Genomic DNA, 23,490 nt, shown 5'->3' with positions numbered 1-23,490 from the left:
TCATCACATGAAAAATTTCTCTTCCACTTTCTCTGTTACTTTAATTATTATTAGTTAAGGTCAGTGGACTCGCCGCGTCTCTCCCTCCTGGGAGTTTCCTAACTCGTGTCTACCCTCAGTCTTTCCCCCCCGGACGGCGGGTACGGCTGGGTGGTGGTGTTCGGTGCCTTCATGGTTCAGTTCTGGGTGGCCGGCCTCTTCAAGTCATATGGAGTTCTGTACGTTGAAATTATGGAGACATTCCCGGACTCATCGGAGAGCGTCGCTTCATGGATACCAGCGGCACTGTCGACTTTGTGCTTGGCGCTTGGTGAGTTATATATATTTCTCTTCCGTCTACAACTACTGTCTAGATTATGATGAAACTTTCCATTTCAATAAATATCCAGTATGATATATTTATACTTAGATTTCACGATACATGTTTACTAATAATAATTGTGACATATGTCAATATTATATATTGGTTAACATATATTATTTGTTTTCAATGCAAATATAAACAACCACAGCTCAGTAATCAATGGTACAATAATTTAATGCAAAAGGCAATCGGAACATGTCATTCCGAGGGTCGTAGTTCGATGCCTGTTCGTGTCGATGTACAGAAGGTTATAGAAGGTCAGTATCCCCTCAATATATCCATGTTTCCACCAGCGCCGCTCTCATCAGCTCTGTGTGAGAAGTATTCGTGTCGTCTGGTGGTGTTCGCTGGAGTTGTTGGGCTTGTTTTGATATTATTAATAAAGTTAACTATTTGCTGAGAAAACGTTGGCCGTAGATGATTAATAACGAGACCAAATGACAGGCATACTCATCCCGTCTGCCCGCGATCAAAGTGAAGTAACTGAAACGTCGGGCGTATGTTGTCTAAAATAATTAAAAAAAAACGCGTAGTAAATCCGTAAATATTAGTTTTATTTAAATGAATGCTCTCGAAAGTCTTAGATGTTATTATGACTCTCCTTGGTTTCTACTTACTTTGTAACTATTGTTTTTGAGCACGCTTGTCACCTGTTATCATTGGCTTCACCAGCTGATCAGGTACCCAGTGCATATCTCTGTCTTACTCTAAATCGGAAACTGATTTCAATAATGCAAATATATTTTATTGAAAATCAATATCCGGCGGATGTGACGTTTCTTCTTTTAAACCGGATTCAAAAATACAGGTTATTAAAAATATCTAAGAAAAAATATATAGGATCTAATGATTTTCTGACTCACAACCCATTCTAAATTTCTAAATATTCTTAAAAAAGTTTGTCAATACTGTAAGTCCTGTTATTTATGCTAAATTGGTAGTTTATCTAGCTGACATGTTTATACTAAGGTTTTTTTTTTATTTACACATAAAATAAAATTTAATCTGTGTCCATATAAATATATATTTGAAGCCTTGTTCGAATCTTTAATAATATCTTCAAACAAAACTCCACTTAAAACGCAATAAAAAATATTTTCCCATGTGTCTTATATAATATAAGTAAATAATAATATTTTTGAAGTATATTGAATTATTTCAATATTTTTAAACATCGCGTGGGCAACACCGTAGTATTGTTCAGATATTTGCGTGTGACGTCACTAGCTCACAGCTAGTAACACTAACGCGAGAACCAAACAGATTACACACTATACAGATAGTTCAAATTCATTACTGTTCTTATATCGACAGAATAAAAAGGAATTAATATTATATCTCTTCTTAAACAATGTTGTATATATATATATATATATATATTTATATATATAACTTTATTTCGTGAAGTAAATATAACAAATGTTTTAAGTAATATCCATATATATATACATATACATATATATATATATATATGTAAGTAAGTTACATATAGCTATCTCGAATACAAGAATATAGAAAAACAAAATACCTCACATATGTATATTATTATATGTGCATAGTTAAAGCTATAAATCTATATGCAAACCTACAAGAATATAATATCATTATATGTGACTACCTTCATATTGGTATGATCGTGGACAGCATATATATTTGTAATGGAGGCTGTTTCCAGGTATTGGGGGCGGACTGTCCACAACGCCGGGTATTGTGATCGTCTCACAGTATTTCGACAAGCACAGGTAAGCACATTAAAACGACGTAATTATCTCTACATTTAAATAATCTCATCACGGTTGCTGGAAAGTAACCGAAACGTGGGGAGCATGTAGTTTAAAATATTAAAAAAACTAGTAGGGCATCCGATAATATTAATGTTATTTAAATGATTTTTTGTGAGGATTATGATTGGAATTGGGAAGACAGATTGTGACCGTACTGTGTAAATAACTAAATAACCGCTACTTTGTCGGTTCTGTTTGTTTCCATAAAACAGCTTACTTATTATGACAAGATAGCACGCGTGACTGAACATGGAGTGCTTACAGAGATAGTAGTATCTTAAAACTTTAATAACTCTATATTAGATGAAGACGTCTCTATATATTATTATATATATATGTACCTATATTACAAAATTATTACTTACTATGTTAAGGAGTTCTTGTTTGATTTTTCGAAAACGATGAGGGTAGTTTGTCGAAGGTTCATTAAAAAATGTTTGCACAGCAATTCATACGCTAACCTTCCATCTCTTTCAGGGCGTTGGCTAACGGTATATGTGTGAGCGGGACGGCTGTAGGCAGCTTCGTTTTTCCAATGCTCATAGAGAAATTAGTAGGAACTTACGGATTCCACGGCACTGTACTGTTATTGGGTGAGTAGGAATTAAACTGATGACTGATTAAAAATGATATTCCACATTTAATGGGACCAAGAAATTTTACAGCCTTACAATATCATACTTAATTTCACTCTATATTTTTTCACTATAAATACTCACATAAAAATTTTATTCATATATGACTAAATACAAATACTTGTTAGTATTGATTTCAATCTTTACACAGGACAGTATTTACGAAACTAGATTTTTTTTTTTTTAATTTTAATATACAAAGTTACGATGAAGGTAGTCTTAGAATTTCTGACATACGTCATATAAACTTATTACGAATTTCAAACGAATATGTCAAACTTTCTCATTGATATCATCATCATCATCATCATCAGCCTATCGGTGCCCACTGCTGAGCAATGGCCTCTTCTCACATAAGAAGGTTAGAGCATTAATCACCAAGCTTGCTCAAGGCGGGTTGGCGATTTCAATCTTATAATTTGTCATTATAAGACCAGGTTTCCTCACGATGTTTTCCTTCACCGTCCGTCAGTGGTGTCTAAATACTCTTAGACAGTACATATGACTCGGAAAAGATCACTTTGGTACTTGCCAGGTTCCGAACCCGCGCCTTCACGTGTGGGAGGCGGGCCTTTCACCTCCAGGCCACCACGACTCATTGATATAATGAAATTAAAACCTTCGTGTCCGTTGTAATGGATCAATGTGTGCAGCAAGTTTTGTACACGGAATGTGGATCCGCACGTTACTTCCTTGATGAATATTCAATAATTATTATTTTTTCTTTTGAAACAATTGAAATAGAATAGACTTTTCGATAAGCAAAAACCTTATTGAAATCGCTTTACTCGTTTCTAAGGGCGAGCACAAATGGACTAAGTTATATTACTCACTACCATTGTTTGGAGTCGTAATAAAATTTTTCAGTAATAATTTCACTTATATATCCGCAATTTGGTACAATCGTATCTAGCACAGTTTTGACTGAGGCATCGTCTGTATGGACTTCGGATTTAGACTCACAGAAATATAAAGTGTTTCAAAAAACAGACATGTTAATCATCAGCGCCATCTATCGCCTCTTACAAATGACTTCATACGCATACAACTGTCACGAGCTGTCCCCACTCTACACATTCGATGAAAACATACATTACATACCATGTCACATTCCTATCTGTAAGCTACATCACTGTAGAGTTTTATCAAAATCCGTTCTGCATTCTTCACGTGATTCATCAACAGACATCCACGCATTCTGACTAACTCCAACAACAGTAGACTCATGACATTACCGACTACCTTCACAATCTGACAGTATATATAACGCGGCGTGAACCAGGTGCCGGTATGCTACACGTGTGCGTCTCTGCCACGTTGTACCGAGCGCCGCCAGCACCACGACCAGCGTCACCAACCGTCACCACCACCACCACGGAGAACACCACACTACTGAACGATATACAGGAAGGTGGGTAGATTGACGTATGACGAAGAAAGACAAGATCGACGAAATAGAGAGAAATACAGAGTATTTTATTAGGATTTTAAGAATTTTCACTCCATTTTAAATATTTAATTCTGTTATAAACATACTAATTATGCTCTAAAAACATTATGGCACTGAATCTAACAAAAACTATAACAGTCTACGATACAATAACCGAATCCTACTATACAAGTGATAATTTTTACTGCCAGGAAAAACAGCGGTCTTCAATTCCATGGACAACAAGCTGCAGAACCTGTTCCAGCCGGAGACGGAGCTGACCTTGACTTTGAACCAGAAGAACAACATCCTGAGTGAAGAGAAACGAGCCAACTTACTCAGCGAGATCATTCATCCTAGCCTCATAGAGGTAAATACAACATACAAGACTATCGAGTTAAAATGTCCTTGTAGATAATAAACGTGCTGTAAATATTTTGTGCTTTAGAGAAAAACTATAAAACGTACATATAAATGATAAAAAGAAAATGATTATTTTAATTAAGTTCACTGTTAAATAATTTTTCCCTAAGTGTTAAAGTATTGTTCATAACTAGCGCCATCTGTTATCATTCTCACTGAAACTATTATATCATGAATGTATTGAACTAATGTGGGAACGAACAGTGAATCTATTTATTTGGTTGAACTATCACAGCGTTTTAAGACTGACGTGTTTTTTTATCTATTATGAATATTTTTTTTATAACCTTCTTTCAACTATTCGACGATAGACAATGTTGACTGATACAAAGCGTCTCACCCAAAAAATAACACATTGAGTTAGGATTGGGTCCATTATAAATGCATAGCCATCAAATGTGAGGCACTTACCAGCTAGCAGCTTGATATCGTTAAATAATTCCTATTATTGGTATAATTTGACATTTTAATTTTATCGTTTACGTGAATAAAATCAAAGAAATACATACAAAAAATATACGCTAGCATTGCCAACACAACAGTCGCGTGTCGCTTGTTAGCCGCTGACATCCAAATAGACAGGTTCGCTGTACTGAAGCGACTATTATTAAGAAAGTATTTTGTAAGAAGACAACCAGGTCGATAACTCTTCTAGCAGTCGGAAGACATCAAATCAACCGATTATTCAGTAAGGAGGAATCGGCCCAGCTCCTCTCACAGCGGAAGAACAGAGAAATGTCTAGTGAAGTCTGTAGTATCCAACTTCGTCGGGATAATACGTGAATAGTTCTCGGTGAAGTTGGATACTACCGAGTTCCTAGATGGACCTACAGGCTCCGGAACACCTCGGATGTGAAGATTCCCCACAAATGATATGATGGAAGAAAAATATATCCAATAACTATTTTTATCGTTATTTCGTGAAATTATTTAACATATCTATATAGTGACTTTAGGATCTAAGATTTTCGGATGTACAACGCGTTTTTTATATTTTTTAAATACATACGTTCGAACTTTCAGTAACTTTGAAGGAACCGTTATCATGGACAGACTTAAACAGACGGACAGACAGATTTAACAATGATGAAAGCTACACGAAAATCTTAAATATCATTACTTTAAGAACCTTTATTTTAATCTATTATAGATATTTAAATTATATATATATATATATATATATATATATATAATTAATATTCTACGTTTTTGTCCTTTCTTTGACTGTATTTCAATAAGATGTTGTTAGAAAATTTTAAATTGTCATTAAAATAGTAAATTTTCTTTGATACGATATTTTTATTTGTTGATTGATATTATAACTCCGTCCTTCAGGTGACGAGTCGTCCCCTTCAAAGCCAAATGTCCGACTCAGAGGATTCCGAAGGTTTGGACGTACTCGGAGTTGTGGGTAAGACATTTTTTCTTACGAATTACGTTTAAATTATAGTATTTTTAATTTGAGGTCTTAATAACATTATGACAATAGAGAAAATGGTTGCCAAAATTAAAACAAGGGCCCTAGTATTCCTAATTTGCTACAAGCCCTGGTTTAGCGGCCCTAACATAATTTACTAACTAATATATTGTGGAAATAATTGTTTCAAGTGGCGCCCTCTGTGCCGTACTAATTATAATTTGCTATAATCCTTAGAATTACTTTTATGACTTATAATAATAATACTGAACCATTGTAATTTTGTAATGGCAACATTTAGGAATTGTATTTGAAAACTGTAAATACTGGCTTCAGCCAGTTTGTAGGACATTACCGGAAGTAACGCTGAACTTAAAAATCAAGACAAACTGTACGTCGGACACAATATTTTAATATGAAATAAATTTATAGCCTTATTGAAGGAATTGTAGACCTTTACTACGTGGATACAAAAAGAGCGTGAGTCAGAATTACGAAACATTTTACGTGCTATTGAATTTAAATGCGATATTTAATAGACGAGAAAAATAACAATTGAAATTGAAATTTTATTATTGATGGTAAAAAAGATACTCCGATAGGTGTGATGATAATTCTAGGGCTTCGTCCGGGGATGAATGGGATTTTGATCTTTCTAGGTTCTATGAGACAAGAATCTTGTAAACAATCCTCTGGCCGACCGATGAGTTTTTATTTCTATATCCAGCAGTGAATATATTTTTTCTCAGTTTAAATCTGTCTCCGAAAATTTTATTCATAGCAGTCAAGTACAAGTTTCAACTATTCCCTGGAATATTTTGACTGTTCCACACGTGTTTAGTATATTTTTTTGGAGGGATATCTTGAGTTTAAGACTAATAATTTTCTGTACTATGTAGACTTTTTGGGGTAGAAGGTGGTGATAGAGGAATATTACCATTATGGTTTTTGACAAAATTAAAAAAAAGTCGACTTTAGGTTCATCAATAGAATTATCAGTCGTACCCAATAATGAGAGCGTATCTTATTCAAGAACTAGTGATTAATTTAAATGTCCTACTCATCAATGTATCCATTATTACGTAAACTTCAATAGTTGTAGAAGTAACAATAATTTAATTTCACTAACAAACTTATTCTTGTACTGGCCAGGTCTGCCCCGGGATGTTGTGAAGCTTCGTCTCAGACCCACTCGATCATCATCTATCTTACACTCTGTAGAAGATCTGTCCACGGACAGCACGTGTGTTTACAAAGCGAGAGGCAGGATTCTTAGTCGGTAATTATTGTTTAGTTTGCTATCCATTATATATACATATATATTTTGAGTAAATTTTGTGGTCAAAAAGTGTTAAATAGTTCCTCGTTTGCACAATTTTCTACATAAAATCTATTTGTGTGTCCGTCACATAAATATGGAATTTTAACTTCACTGGTAACACGAGACACGTTAACTTAGTTGTGTAAGTGATCGGACAGGATATCAGGGTGGCCGTGGGTTCAAATCTCTCAATGAAACTAATATTTTCGGATTCACTACGCGTTTTTTAATAAAATAACGGGCAGCGATCCCAAAATACTACTATAATTTTACACTCCATTTATTAGTTTTAATTTTGGGTTGCGTATTCTCGTTACTCAATTCTGAATATTACAGCAGCGGTTTAAATTATCTACATGTAATTTATATACTTGGCTATTTAAAAAAAAAAACAAAATTAACGAAATGTCATTGAGGGTACTTTTATAAAAATATATTTTTTTTAATTTCACTAATATATGTTCTCACATCTATCCTTAACTACTTACATATGTGCTAAATAAATTATTAGAAATCAATATATATGTCATGGTTTTTCAGATCTCTTTACATTAAGCCACCTCTACCGAACAGAATAATACAAAGCAAGCTCTCCGAACCGGTGAGCATTAAGAAGGAAGAAGAAGAGCTAAAAGAAGAGACCGTAGAAGTTAAAGAAGAGAAGAGAGGATGCGTCGTGACGATATCCAGGTTGGTTGTAACGCTCTATTAAAATAGAATAATATTAATTGACTTAATAAATCATCATAATATATATATATATACATTTAGGATTTAAAAAAAACGTTTTCTTATAAAGCTACGAATTTAAATAACAAATCAAACCTTAACCGGAACAAACTTGTCTTAAGGAGTTTTGACTAATTTGTTATCTAAAACCAGAACACGTTAAAAAACTTAAATTTAATTTACAAAGACACTCACGAGTCGCGTCGACAAACACTTTCCCGCGCAATAGTGAATAAAGCAAATGTCATCGCTTTAACGTCACTTCGGGTGCGTTCGGGAATTTAAAAGTTTGGTTAAAATTAAATGTGTGTTCCCTAAATATATATATATATATATATATATATATATATATATAATGTATAAAATGAACCTTGTGTCCAGGTACCTCGACGTGTCGTTATTGAAGTCGTGGCGCTTCGGTCTCCTGTGCGCCTCCGTGGCCCTCATGTCGTGCGGCTCGCCCTACGCCCTCTATTACTTACCGGCTTACACAGTCGCTGCTGGACACAGTAAAGCCGCTGCCGGTTAGTTAACATTATTCTTTACTCTGATTGGTCGTAATTTAAATATAGTTCTCTCTAATTGGTCGTAATTTAAACATAGTTCTATCTAATAGGCCATAAATTCCAGGTCACCTGGTCGCTATAAGTGCCATCCTGGACCTGTGCGGCAGACTGGGCCTGGGATGGCTGTGCGATCTTCATTTGTTTTGCAGACGGAAGGCCTATATAGTCAGGTGACATTCTGTGCTAAGTTACTTATTAAAAGTACATATGTATTTAATTCTGATCGACATTACTATACAGATGTTCTACTTTAGTTATTTATCATATATTTTTTGTTTTGGCCCTCAAAATGTTACGCAAAGATTATATATTGTCTGCGTGAACATATTTATATAATAGTAGGATGAATGCACTACCCTTAGTATCAGTTGTAGCGTAAACACCAACAGTTTTAACGTATCTATGATATAATCAAACTTGTTCTAACGTTACTTGTATTGTAAGTGGAGATATTTTTTAGTAAATGTTTTTGGGATACCAAAACATTTCGTCTCTTATAAAGTTGTATCTTTTTTCCGAAAAATCACTGAATGTATTTTCATTAAACTTTGGTATCATATAGTTGGTACGTCTAGAAATATATAGTTTTTAAGTTTACCCAAAATTCCGTATAGTGCGGCGACACAGGCGATAGATGTCGCTGACGGTTGGTTAACATATATACATAGATTTTTTTTTTACCCTATTCTGAAGTTCACGGTAAAGAAATTGTGAGCAATAACCTTTATTCTATATAGTGTAGACCTGAGCTTTATATTTTATTTGTTTGTCAGTATTCTGGTGGCGGGCGCTGCTGTCCTGACTCTGCCGAGTCTGACTTCGTGGTGGAGTTTAGCCATTGCTTCCGGTTAGTTAATATATAGATAACAAACATCAATACTATTCTTTATTTATATTTAGCTTGAGATGAAAACGTATCGTAGTGCTGATCGTTACTACAAAGATTAATAAGTCCGAAATCAATGAGGAGAAAAAAAAATTAATTTCAAAAAACGAACAGTAACCGAAAGGATATTTTTTCTATAATGATCAATGAGAAAATGCCCTCCGATATAAATGTTGTCGTGTTCCAGGTGCCTACGGTCTCTGTCTGGGTTGCTGGTTCCTCCTGGTCCCTGTCCTGCTAGCAGACGCCTTCGGCACCGCGAGGATCGCCTCCTCCTACGGCCTCGTCAGAATGTTCCAGAGTCTTGCAGCTGTCTCAGTGCCACCAACAGCTGGTTAGTCATCTCACATTGTTCTACTCATCATACTTACTTGATTACTTCATGCTCGATAGTACACACACATTGAGGAGTGTTCACGGATTGATGTATTATATGTGTGTGTAGTCATGGTAGTGTGTGTGTGTGTGTGTGTGTGTGTTGTTTGTTTTAAAATGACGGTAGTTAGACATTTTAATACTTTTTATGTAATAAAAATTATCCATCTCTTTCTCTTAAATACATAGTTTCTTTGGCTCATGTAACAATTCGTATATAATGTTTTTCATCAATTAGATTGAATTAATCGTAGACTTAAGATAAATTAATTTCTCGACCCAATAAGCACATTGACATATATTAAGTTACTGGGTCAATGACCTTAGTGTTAATGAAATTTCATATCTTTTTAAATGGTGATGATCTTTCAAGTATACTGTTACATCCAAGGCTTGCTCCGTGACGTGACCGGTGGTTACTCGTGGTGTTTCTACGGCATGGGCTCCTGCATGGTACTGGGTTCAATTCCCGTGCTGGCGTTCCACCTCAGCACCAAAAACGAGGACAACGAATCGTCAGTGGATTGAAATGTATACATTATATCGTATGATAATAATCTTATGCCCGACGGACGTCTGAAACGATTGAATGAGCTACAGGCCTTTAAAGTGGAGCTATGATACACCGAGTTAAAACACACTAACTGTTTAAAATTATATTCAAAATAATATCATATCTCCTCTTTAGTGATGTGGGGGAATAGAAGGAGGAAAATTATCATATTTTTGTAATATCGAATAAAATAAATGAGTTTTAAAACTTATTAATACCAAATTTTATCTTTACAAAATGTATTTTATCTTAAGAATTGTGGCAAATGAGAATACTGAAATGGATTTTATTAAATCAACCGTATACAGTGATACAGTCGATTTTGTATGAGAAATAATATAAGACCTAATATTTATTTTTTTTTAATTCACGGCCATTTTGTTTTATTTTTAATCTGCTTCGTATGAACTAAGACATTGTGTTCATAGCTACAGGTATATACTCATCCGATGTTGGAATATGTAAATAATGTTAGCTATAGATATTAAATGTATTCTAAAATATTATAAGTGATGTGACATTTTTAAAGTGTGATTTAATTAGACTCCACGCTTCCTTTATGGTGCAGATTTTAGAACGGTTTAAAACTGGCATCATTCAAAATGGCGGACGTATAAATACGTCATATATATTTTTACTGTCAAATGTGATGATATCTTTGTGGTTCTTGTTTTTTGTTTTTTAATATTCCGCTTAAATGAAACGATATTTTCGCAAAAATATACGCGTATGTCGAACGTAGTCTGTTTTCAATTACACCTTAACGTTATATTTGTCCAAAGTGCATGTGTCATAGAGAACGAATGTTCCTCCTATCATTATATGTAACGTAGATAAGCAATTGTATTGATGTAATAATATATATGTACATAATATTATAGCGTTTCATTTTAACGGTTTTATGCATGCTGTAGGCTTTCCATAATTAAGTAAAGAACGCGGCAAAAGAATGAGTAATAGTAAATAAAACTTAAATTTATTTTTGTTTAGGTTTCCTTTCGTCTTGAGTATTTTTTTGTCCAGGATAGTGTTACAAACCGACAAAAGTTCTGAAGATTATTAAATCAACTTATTTAAAAAAAGAACATCGAAGTTTAAATCAAATCTTTCAGCATTGATTTTTTTTATTAAGCTATGCCTTCATTCCCATTCGAATCGTTGAATATTTAGCAAATTTTTTGCATTGAATTTTATCAAAAAAACTCTTTTCTATTCAATTTTTTGAGATATCGTAAATGTCAAGAACTAAATTCAAAAAGTTTTTAACTCGAAAAAAAAATAACTTGACATTTAACTGTCAAGAAATCAGACGTAACGGTGACAATTATCGACTAATTAAGATACCGATTATAAATTTATTTATTGCTGGTTTGATAGGAATTTATTATTAATCGTATATAAGTATTGTTCTGTGCTGGTTCGAGTCGTGAACGAGAAAATTCTTCCGTGTACATGAGGTTGTAGTTGATTAATATCTGATATAGAATACTCTTATCAAAAAAATGTAAGGATCCATTTTGGTTTGAAATCCTCCTTTTTCCTAACTCTCGCCATTGAAACTTAATAAAACAATAATAGTCCATCGAAGTTTTTATTAAATTTTTCAACAAAATAGTTTTTGTTTCTTTTTTTTTAAACATTGATTAATTAATAAATAAAACAAAGCAAGAATTTACACCTAAAAAAGTATAACATAGAAATGCTCAATCCGAGCGAATATCCGACCCATTTGCCCAACACATCCATTCCTAAAATGGTAACTTAAAAACGAAGCCTGCCCACTGCCCAGGCGTGGGCAACACTAGACCTTGCAGCACGTCTTCCCCCCGCACTTCCCACTCCCAGTCTGCTCTTTATCATCCTTCAACCGCCGTCCTTTCCCCGCCAGAGGTCTATCCTTCTCATCCCAGACCACGACGCCATCACAGGCGCATATCCGCTTAGCGTTTTGGAAAATACCCGCGGATCTAGCTATTACGCCGCACGCGATGCTGAAATAGAATTATGCGTATTTTCTTTGGCTATTAACAAATACATAGTATAGTAACATTTAACATCCTCTCGACTAAAATTCATATAAAAATATATATTTTTTTGGAGATTAGCGTTTTCAATTTAATATGTCACCTGAAATATAGATTAATACAGAAAGAGTTAGTTTTTGTGCTATGGCTAGTGGAATTGTGGAATATTTTGCCAATGTCGACGTTTTTATTTGTCGGACGAATCATAGTATTGAGTACTCCGTGGAGGAACATCAACTGTTAGCGTCTGTGAGATCAAATCCTCTGTCAGTTGGTGCTGTTTTTTGACATGTGTCAATTATGACAGATAAAGTACAGATTTATATACAGATAATACAATGTATTCAAATTATACCTCCATGTTAGCATGACATTGAAGGTGGCTGTCTCGAGAAAATGATCGTTTGAAATTTACTATTAGCTTTCATTAACATGAAGTAGCGTTTTTAATCTAAAAAGTATCGAATTATATCAATGTCGCTGAAAAGAACATATTTTTTCAAAGAACGCTTTGATGTGAAAGACCTTAACTTAAGATCAAACAATTTCTTCCCAGTCGTTTTATTTGCTAAATCATTTTATGCGATCTCTTCACTATACAAGATGGAATGGTCAGAAGGTTTCCCTCGACACCAGAAACCATGGACATTCTTGAGGCTTAAGAGAAGTTAATTGCCCAAAAAATTTTGTGTATCTTCTAAGTATTATTTTGGCTATGTCTAATAAAAATAATCAAAGTCTACTCACGGCGGTCCGGAGTCACCGTTGATTTTCGAACAGGGGCTCGAGCCCCGGCCGAGGTCGTCCGCTCGCTGGGTGACTGCCACCGACCTACCCAGCAGCTCGTCTATCTGTTATAACAACGGCTTTGAACACCAAAAACATGATTCATATCCTCAGAAAGATGGCTTATATAGTAGTCCCTTCTTGCAAAATATTCGTCCAAATTCTAACGACCTTATTTCTCTGTAGAGAAATTCAATTTTCCCGGGAATCAATTTTTTCTGCTACTATTTAGGGCCAGCAAATATAAATTTAGTTATAATTCTCAGTATAGCGGGTTTTAATACTGCTTCTGTTTTTTTTCCACCTACCTGCAGCACACTATCAAATATCCTGAACCTGGCGCGTCCTTGTTCGTCAGCGTGTATGTTCCCTAGATCACCCGCGTGCCTCTCAGACGGCGGATCGGCGGGTGATCCGTGAGGTGACGACAGCGGGTTGTAGTGATCGCCAATAGAGGAGCAACCCTGGTTGAGGGTATGTTTTAAATTAATAGACATGTATTTGACCGGAATGACGTCATCTTTGTTGGTATACAGTATTTCATTTCCTATATATACACGCAAAAACACACACATACAAACACGCACAATTTGATAGGAGAGTATTTTTTATATTAATGTCAAGTTAGAGTCAGTCGTGAATGACTTACTCAAGAATGAATGAATGAAAAAAACAAAACGTATGTTTGTTGCTATTATAATATGTATATATATAATATGTATATATAATATGTATATATATATATATATATATATCCATAAAAGTATAAGTCTTTTAATTTAATGTAAACAGGCGTTTTGTTTTTTAGATTAACATTACTCTAAAAGTTTATTAAAATAAGCTTTTTAAACTACCCGCGAAATAACAGAAGTGGATTTCAAACGTCTATAAATAAAATGAAAATGAATACGTGACCCAACAGTCAGCGCCATCTATCGTGTGTGTCACGTAACTACTTACAACGCAACTGTTATGAAGTGTTCCCGGGAATTACCCGGACTGTACATACATTATATACTATGTTATTATGATAAGCAAACTGTATTAATGGACATTTTAATCAACATCCATTAAGTAGTTATTACATGTGAGAGTAACAAACATACATCCACTCTTTATAATATTGTTATCCGACTTCTAGAACATTCCAGAACATTCTCGTTAATATGTTTACTGGTATACGAAAATTAACAATAGACATGTTCTAGTAAAGGTACAGCTAATAGTTCGCCCACTCGTCACGAGATGGCGCTTTCGTTAAATGTCGGGTACATTCTACAATATTCGATCATTGACACTCACCATGCTCAAATCCCCACTCTCGTGCACGTGTAGTCCGTGTAAGCCTGGAGTAAGGCCGTCCACACTACCGTCAGCTATCAAGACGCTGTCCGTCTGAGTGAAGCGTATGACGCCGAGCACATGCTCCGTGGTGCACTTGCTCGAGACCATAGCTACGGCTGACGTACTGTCTGCAGACAGACAGACAGACTTATTAAACGATTCATATTATAATTTTAACAGACATTTTTTGATATAATCTTCGTGACGAGCAGGGTTCGAATCTGTGATTAATGTAATTCTTTTCAGTAACTTTGCCACATGAACCGTCGCGTCCTGATCGGATTTGACAAATTACTTATTCTATACGACCTCTTAGATTCGTTTGCGAAAATCACCAAACAGAAAAAACTCTAACTATACAGTTCACAGTTAAATTACCACAAACATTATGATCGATATAAGTTCCAAATAAATTTTGATAAGGGCATGAATTCGTTCGTCTAAATTATTTCATAGTTCATAAAGTGCCCTACAGTTAAGACTGTATTTAATTAGTGTAAAAATACTGTTGTTTTGGGTCTAATTTCTCCAAAACAAGACAAATCGTCACCTACCCCCATATCCTTGAAGAACAGCCCTCTTCCCCGATGTCTTAATCACCATATCCAAGACGACCGAACTCGGTAACACCGTCTCCACCATGACTGCGCCATTCTTAAATACTGCCTATACATTGAAAAATTCTTCATAATTGGTATAGTCTGCTTACTGTGATCGTGAATTTTCAGAGAATTTATAACAATTTTTAAATAAAAATTTCCTAAATCACCACTCATAATTAGCTGTCCGACAATAAAATCTCATCAAAATCGGTCCAGCTGTTTAAGAGATAAGCCATTACAAGAAAACGGACAGAATAAAAAAGATATTATATTATTATATACACTGCACTACATAATATAAATTCCTTGCTACATAGATTAAACATAACAGTGTTATAAAACCACTAAATATATTTTCAAACTGATAAAGATAGTGAAAATACAATTGATTCTTAATAGACTGTGGATATATCTACCTGCTGAACATCGTCTTGGGCGTTCAGGTAGTTGAGAGTCTTTTCAACAGTCACTTTGTCTGGGGTCGGCCCAAAGTCAACGAGCACTTCCAGCTGAGATATAACAGGAATAGTTATGAGAATGTAATATATATATATAAAATATAATTAATGTAAATGACAAAATATTTACATATAAGTTTCATTGGTTTAAAAGACTAATCATATGCATGACTTTCAATTTTTATACACAGGGAATAAATGTTTGAAAATAAATTATCTTTCTATTATTGTTTAAGGTTAGCTCTGTGTTATAAAGTTGATCAATCTCAGATTATGTCGGTAAAATCAATAATATAATTAATTATAGTTAATGCTCTGGAACACTTAAAAAAAATTATGAATAGACAATCTAATACACAATTAGTAATGCCCTTAATTTGTTATTAAAGATCCTCAATTGAACATTACAACGACCTTGCACTTTAAGAATTTTTTACGCACTTGAATATAACGATTACATTATTTAAAATTATTATTAGAACTCACCTTAGATGGTATCATATCTCTATGTTGAATTGTAGCGACAATAGTAGGTTTTTCTCAAAGTATTTGAATAAAAAATAAATTGCACTTTCTGGAAAAAAATTTAAAAACAAATCTATCAGTATTTGACAAGCGACAATAACAGTGAGATGTCAATGTCAAATTGTGTCTTGATTTTTTTTTTTAATCCATAGAATATCATGATAGGCAAAAGTCAATTCACTGAAATATCTTGATTTATTAATATGCAGTTAGTATTAATTATTACATTTCGTTTAAAAATTCATTACTAGAAGACTTCACAAAGTCCGCTAATAACAGATGGGTCTGCTTTATTGAATTTGATACATAAATGAAAACATTTACATATTATTTTACTTAAATGATTAAAAATTTATTTATTAACTTCATATATATTTGCCTAAATAAAAAAGTTTTTTATATATTTTATTTATCCCCCAAAGCTCGTAGATTGTTTTATGGATAACATTATATTTTTTTTTGTAGGAGTTACATTAATTGAATTAATTTTCTATTTTAAATTAAACTCTTATTCTGATAGTGTTAATAAAAGGCAATGAACATTTAAAATAATTTATTTGAATATTATAACAAACAATTCACTTTCAGTACATTAATATTACAACACAAACCTTTTTTATATTAATTTATTTAACTTCCAAGTGCATTATTGATGTTTGTGGCTTTTTAAATAATTCATGATGCCGCACGGGAAGACAATCATATAAGTCTCAGAAAACATTATTTCTTAATTTGTATGGGAAAATAACAATAAACACATAAAATAATAATTACAAAATATATAATTTTTCATAAACACATTTTTCATCAGTGGAGGTGGTCTCATAAATTTTTAGGAAACCCTTTTAGGTTCTGAATTTGTTTTAAATCCCAAAAAACTAATTTAAGTTGTTTTATAAAATAAATATCTATATTTCTTACATATTGCTTTTTTATTTATGTCTAGGCAATTGTGACAACACGTTGGAGAAATGGTGACATTTAAATTGTGAATGAAGCCATAGCCTAGACCTTGACATAAGAATGACATAATATTTTTTTAAATTGCAACTTCAGTAAACAAGTAAGTAAAACTATATTTTCGGATTGAGATAGTCGTGTCGGTTAGTTAAAATGATTATTTAAAGAAACGTTTCGATGACTTCTCAATAAAGAATTAATGTATTTGTATATAATTCTGAATTTTCTAGATATGAAAACCGATTAAAAAGCAAAGCTGTGTAAAGGAATTGACCAAAATTAGTATAGACTTCATTCAAATGCAGTGTGAGTAATTAAAGGGTTTTGTTTTTGTAAAAAAAAACTACAGTTTTAATAACTATGTTGAAATAACTTATTTTTTTTAGTGTTTTTGACACAGTTTTTCCCACAGAAGGAACTTCAGCCACATTATATATAATATATCGTCGCAAAAATCACTCTAACCTCCTTGTACCCAACCTCTGATAGAACAGGTCTTAGTGTTTAATGTTCTTGCTCGTGGATAGCTTTGAAGACTTCTGAATGCTTCAAGTGATCCAAAGGTGGAGGCGGTTTTTGAAATTTCATGAAATTTACACTGAAATTCATAAAACAAAAAACATGCACGTTTATTGTCCTGGCATATCGAACTACTATGCGTAATTTTTGGACATATATTTGTCACTTAATACTAATAATATAAAAATTAATAAATATTTCGGCAGTTTGTGGTAATATAAATTTTAAAACCATGTAGAAGGTTAGCGAAAAATGTGAATAAGAATTAAAACAGTTCGACGGCAAGTAACACTTCTGAGCATCACAAGCATCATGTACGTATCTATTTATTAACGAAACACGAACAAAGATCAAAGGGGGGAATAGGGACATAGATTAATATTTTTTTACCCAATAGCTTTCCCTTTAATGACTTCCGCTTGTCCGAGCAGCGCCTCGTTTATCATGTCCTCATCGTAAACATCGTCTGTATGGTACCATTTCCTTCGAGACAGTATTCTAGATTGTTCCTGGAGTCTACCAAAAGATGGCGTTGCTTTGTCGCTTTGACGTGATTGTTGATTTGTCTTCGTAAAACCCATTTCCTGTAACAATATAAAAACATTATTACAGAGTTATGTTATATAAACTTAGGGATTCTGAACTGATGCATATATATTTATATGTTTCTATGAGTCAATGTAAAGCCTTACTTCAATTATCAAACATACATAATAGTGCTCATCTGTACCCGTCTTACTGTTTCAAAATTGTTACAAGATAATAAATTAACTCGAAACATATAAAATTTTTCGACATTTTTGAAATAATATATAATAAAATGTTTTCCAAAATAAGTTATTAATGAGAGTGAAATTAATGTCTGAATGTGATTTGTTATTTATGCCTTCAACATCTTATTGAAAGCACTGTTGTATGAAAAGCCCTTTATTTTTTAATTTGTGACTCATAAAGAGGAGTGTTGTGAGGCCTGTGTGTGTACCCGTCTATGGCATCGTAGCTCTTAAATGGATCGACCAATCAAGATGTCGGCTTTTTCACTTCGAAAATTCCTTTCGGTTAATAGGTTCGGCGATGTAAAAGTATTGGCTCTTTTGCAAAATTATGTATAGTATTTTTGGCTTATTATTGATCGATTAAGTGACTCACACGTGCCTGTATTATGTATAATCTATAAATGATAAATTAAAAAAGAGTTTCTTTGATTTAATAAAACTTTCGGTTATATGTTACCGCAATATTAAAAATCGCACCAAAAAGAATCAGTAAGTCTTCACACACATATAATAGTTATTTTCTGTACCGTATTATTACGCACCTATAAATTACCATTATTTGGGCCAATGTTATTACTTTACAGAAATTCAAATATATAAAGCGTGAGGTAAAGAATTTGTTTTAGATGTTTTGTTTAATATTACACACACACACACGCACACACACACATACACACACACACATACACACACACACATATAAATATATAGAGAAAAATCAACCGTCAGCGCCATCTATCGTCTGTGTCACGTTACTTCACAATACAACTGTCATGAAGTGTTCCCAGGAACTACACGGACTGAAGATACATTATATACTATGTGTCATTATAATGTGTTGACTATATTATTGTGACATTTCACAAAAGCACTTAGTAATTAACAATAAATATTATTTTTTCAATTGTAACACAACATTCTCAATGGGACCTATTCTCCGTCTCCACTCCCAGCTACGCGCTAACCATAGATTAATGAACGTATGTTATATAAAACCTCACCCTTTTCAACTTCTCCTCCCTCATCTTGGTGTTCAAAATCTTCTTGACCTCTTCTTTTCTCACGATGGCCAGTTCATCCTCGCTTGCGCTAGGTTTTGTTATTTTTATTTGGACCGGATTCGTTTTATGTATATCTAAAAAAATTCAATTATACATAGCAAGAGTAAATAAAAAAAATATCGAGAAATAGAAAAAAAATTGACTTATTCGTGACATAAAAAAGGCTTCTGTGTTAAAATTGATTTTCTACTAACTTTTTATTTGTAAGATAGAAAGTTAGCGTCGCTCGTGCTGATGTTAAAATGATTATTCTCCTGGCTAATATTTATTAGATCATAACAAGATATCTATATATCACATAGAAAACAAAAAGAGTTACGTGTTTCAATTTTAAATAGATTCTTAAGTTTCGAGCGAACACACATACAAACGAACTATAAAGAGACCTTCTCTATCTTTAAATCGGTTTAAAACTCCAAAAAGTTTTATAATGTTATCCGAGTCGAGCCACCTTCGTTGGTGAACGCGGGATATTTTTTTTTAATTTATGAAAAATCTCACGAATCATGCACAGAGGTTCTTATAACTAAATTATTCGACTTACTTTGTACTTGCATCCTTTTCTGTTGCTCCTGAAAGTCATTAAATAGGATATTTAAATATTATATATATTTATATATACTTATATATACATATTACTCTTATTATAAGAATATTAAAAACACAATTCAGTCACAAATATTTACTAAATTACAATAACTTTTAATTATTATTAAAATTAATTAATAAATACAAAATTAAATCTGTCGTTACCCGCTGAGTTATGCTGTTGATTCTGTCGTTAAGTCGCTGGACAGTTTGTTGTATTATGGAGGGTAGTTGGGAAAGTGCTGCTAGCTGGGACCTTAACTGTTTTAACTGCTGTTCCGGTGACGCGTTCACATCTGATGATGATTGTAATTGTTACAGTTTTATGTTTTCCACCAGTCCCTACAATTACTCCGCACGGAACGTTTCGAGTTTTTACTATCATGTCGGAAGTTTATGAATGAAAACTTGAAAGTCTGTGTACGTAGTTTGACGATGGAAACTTTTGATGAGGTCACGATTATCCGTTGATTTTTTCGAAATAGCAGAGACTTGTTGCTATTTATATTTTTTTTTGTATAAAGTTATAAATAACTTAGATGTATTCAGTATTGCAATACGTATGGACATGTGATTTTAATACTTAGAACTAAATTAAGTAAGCGACAATCTGAACAAAATTTTAACAAAGACGATTATAAAAAAAATATATACTCAAAGTTAATATTGCCTTAAAAAATTTGAATACTTCACTTTTTTTGTACTTCCTTCTAATAATTTGAATGCGAAAGTTTGTTTGTATTGATGTTTGTTACAGTTTAAAGGAAAAACCATGTAACGGATTTTGATGAAACTTTGCATTAGTGTAGATTAGATATCAGAGTAGAACATAGGCTATGATTTAACCTTAATTTACATTACTTCAAAGTATCAAGTCATAACTACTGCATACGACACCGATAGATGGCGCTGACGGTTGCTTAACATATTTTAACACACTACACAATTCACTTTATTTTCCTATGACTCTCTCATAAGGGTATTGTCAAATACAAAATTAATGCTCTCATTTACGAGTATTAGAGACGAAAAAATTTACTCACCAATAGTACTTTCAATGTTTCTGATCAACTCCTCAGCGAGGTTAGATTGCGCCATGCTCGTGTTAGACCTATTAAGATTTATACAATTTTATTTGATAGAAAAGTGTCCATGAAATCTTAAGAGGTTCAAGGAACCAACCGACTTCAGAACGGAGTTGTGTTTTGTGTACCGCGATTCATTTTTACGTGAGTGAGTTTTGGATCTTAGAAGCATTACATTTTATATATAATCTGTTATTTTGAAAATTAACTTTTTTTTTATTTAATCTGTGTGAGATCTTTTCTATTCTGCATTTGAAATTTATAAATTAATATCTGTAAATGTTTACGTCACAATCATTTTCCATTTTTATAATAATTTTGTCATCTTTATCTTAATTCAGCAAATATATTTTTGGTTATTTGTCTAATTAATTCAATAGCCATTTAAACATCTCACCTCAACTAAAAATCCGAGACTGGTGTTGGCTCTTAGACTTCGATTATAATAATTTTATATGAGTCCTGAAAATATAATTAAGTATATATGGGATTATTTCAAAAATGCGTTTTAGAGGCCTTTCAAAGGATGTTATAACTTTTGCTAAAACAAATCATATTCATTATTAATTTCTTAAAATTGTAAATAAACAAATAATATTGAAGAATTATCTTCCCAAATAACATTTTAATACGTCTATACCTTATAGATATTAAAGTCGGAATAACTATTTAAAAAATTTTAAAGTATCTCATCACAGTCGTTACGTTAAAGTAATGTTTAAAATAGTACAAATATCCAGTTTTGAAAGATGCAATTAAAAAAGATTATATATATATATATATATATATATATATATATATATATATATAAAAGAGGTTATATATATGTAACCTCTTTTTAGTTATAGATTAAAAACTTACATGACACAACGGATCGATCTGAAGCAGATTAGGCACTAATCTCGTCGCTAATGATCTTGCCAAATTAAAAACATTGAAGAGAAGCCAGCAGCGCGTTGTATGACTTTCTAATGATCCCGTGTATTATTAGCTACTTAACATTGTTATAATTTAAATTAACTAACATATAAATATTGCATGCGTTAAGTTTTGTAAGGAATTCGAGCGGGATTACTGTCAGGTAACGTTTCTGAATAAATAAGCAATTTTTTTTTTATATTTAAATTAAATATCGATTACTTTAGAAACGTCGGGATCATGTATGTGTAGGATAATAAAAAAACGCGTAATATACGATAAACATAGTTTCATTTAATGTATATCAGTATTAGGCATCATCAATATTAAGTTCTTTATTTAAATTTAAAATGACAGCTAAACAATTTTTTTTTTTTTACTTTTTTTTAATATCGTTGTAAATTGTGGTTCCATTTTATTCACTCCTAAATGGGATAAAGATAATCGGAAAGTATTATTTTCTAAAATTACATAAAAGTATGTAAAATTATAAATTAAATTATCAATTTTCTTTCTACTTTGGTCTATCTTATAAACTTACAAGTCAGGATTGTAAGTTCATCGTAAGGAACGGATTTTGTTTACAGACGGACGAATTCACACAACATTTATAAATAGTTCCCATATAAATATATTAATAATATTATTTTGGTATTAATTTATATTGTGTGAAATATAAAATATCTGCTTTTTCTTTTCTTCTCAAAAATTACAAAAAATATATATATTTTTCACCTCACTAAAGGGTTGAAATGTGTTTGTAAAATGACGTATTGCCATCATAAAGTTCACGGTAAGTGTTGCCATAATAAATAAATCCTGTTTTTGACTTAATTGTGTTTTTTGTTCCGTAAAAACGTAGTTAAAATTCTTTCTTACCCGATCTTTTTATTCGGACTTTATAAAACCGATAATTTCAGAATATTTCTCTTAAACCACTTGTAAAATAATCAGCATCCCTAGAAAGGGAAAATTCTAATGTCATTTAAAAGTTTTGTTTCTTCAAATTTATTCTACCTGACAGTTGTCATAGAGAATTTTTTGAATTTTAGTTTAAAACTATGCAACCACAGTATAATAAATTATATATTGTGCGTTTCAGAGCCTTTAGAGATTCCAGGAAAATTACTTATATGCATATTATAATAAGAATTACATATTAAAACTTATAGCCTATACCTTAGACTACATGATTGCCTCGATGTTAGGACAGCAATCCCATTCCATAGCTTGTGTGGTGTCAGGAATCTCCTGGTTCACACGGCTTGGTGTTCGTCTGGAGTCAGCAGAGTCACTCGCTATATGATATCTTATCCATACAATGATGTTACCCCGGCGATGTTCATTTATTTTATAATACAT

At 32.7% G+C, this 23,490-nt stretch overlaps 3 protein-coding genes across 3 annotated transcripts; 1 reads left to right on the top strand and 2 right to left on the bottom strand.

The window, feature by feature from the left end:
* Positions 1-102: 102 nt before the first annotated feature.
* On the top strand, positions 103-11,357 carry LOC133319864 (monocarboxylate transporter 12-like; the record flags this gene model as incomplete). The annotated part of the gene is made up of 14 exons (XM_061525739.1): positions 103-310; positions 658-724; positions 2,029-2,106; positions 2,626-2,741; positions 4,066-4,194; positions 4,425-4,582; positions 5,971-6,046; positions 7,205-7,331; positions 7,914-8,063; positions 8,484-8,626; positions 8,733-8,838; positions 9,442-9,515; positions 9,742-9,888; positions 10,321-11,357. Coding segments are annotated over 14 exons (1,716 nt in total), but the record flags the coding sequence as incomplete, so codon positions are not given.
* Positions 11,358-12,059: 702 nt separating this feature from the next.
* On the bottom strand, positions 12,060-16,330 carry LOC116778535 (copper chaperone for superoxide dismutase). Its single transcript, XM_032672564.2, has 7 exons — positions 16,183-16,330; positions 15,655-15,747; positions 15,191-15,302; positions 14,595-14,764; positions 13,601-13,756; positions 13,254-13,357; positions 12,060-12,473 (listed from the first exon to the last, which is right to left on the bottom strand). The coding sequence occupies exons 1-7, from the start codon at positions 16,195-16,197 to the stop codon at positions 12,284-12,286; spliced, it is 840 nt and encodes a 279-aa protein (XP_032528455.2). The 5' UTR covers positions 16,198-16,330; the 3' UTR covers positions 12,060-12,283.
* A 429-nt stretch (positions 16,331-16,759) lies between these two features.
* LOC116778407 (uncharacterized) lies at positions 16,760-22,140 on the bottom strand. Its single transcript, XM_032672404.2, has 8 exons — positions 22,072-22,140; positions 21,608-21,672; positions 21,169-21,236; positions 20,291-20,421; positions 20,082-20,109; positions 19,478-19,611; positions 18,091-18,284; positions 16,760-17,779 (listed from the first exon to the last, which is right to left on the bottom strand). The coding sequence occupies exons 3-8, from the start codon at positions 21,221-21,223 to the stop codon at positions 17,686-17,688; spliced, it is 636 nt and encodes a 211-aa protein (XP_032528295.2). The 5' UTR covers positions 21,224-21,236; positions 21,608-21,672; positions 22,072-22,140; the 3' UTR covers positions 16,760-17,685.
* Between the last annotated feature and the right edge of the window lie 1,350 nt (positions 22,141-23,490).

This window comes from Danaus plexippus, chromosome 31 (genome assembly GCF_018135715.1).
Source record: "Danaus plexippus chromosome 31, MEX_DaPlex, whole genome shotgun sequence".
Taxonomy (NCBI): domain Eukaryota; kingdom Metazoa; phylum Arthropoda; class Insecta; order Lepidoptera; family Nymphalidae; genus Danaus; species Danaus plexippus.
The sequence above is the reverse complement of the archived record's forward strand: the minus strand, read 5'-3'. Positions and strand labels throughout refer to the sequence as shown.

Bases quoted from the DNA above. Each gene is read 5' to 3' on its own strand.
- LOC116778407 (XM_032672404.2), bottom strand. From the start codon at position 21,223: ATGGCGCAATCTAACCTCGCTGAGGAGTTGATCAGAAACATTGAAAGT. The intron at 20,422-21,168 runs GTGAGTAAATTT...AATCATCATCAG, and splicing joins AAACATTGAAAGTACTATTG to ATGTGAACGCGTCACCGGAA. The intron at 17,780-18,090 runs GTAAAAAAATAT...TATGAATTTCAG, and splicing joins ATTAAAGGGAAAGCTATTGG to TGTAAATTTCATGAAATTTC.
- LOC116778535 (XM_032672564.2), bottom strand. The intron at 15,303-15,654 runs GTAGATATATCC...TTCAATGTATAG, and splicing joins CCCAAGACGATGTTCAGCAG to GCAGTATTTAAGAATGGCGC. The intron at 14,765-15,190 runs GTAGGTGACGAT...GTCTGTCTGCAG, and splicing joins TGTTCTTCAAGGATATGGGG to ACAGTACGTCAGCCGTAGCT.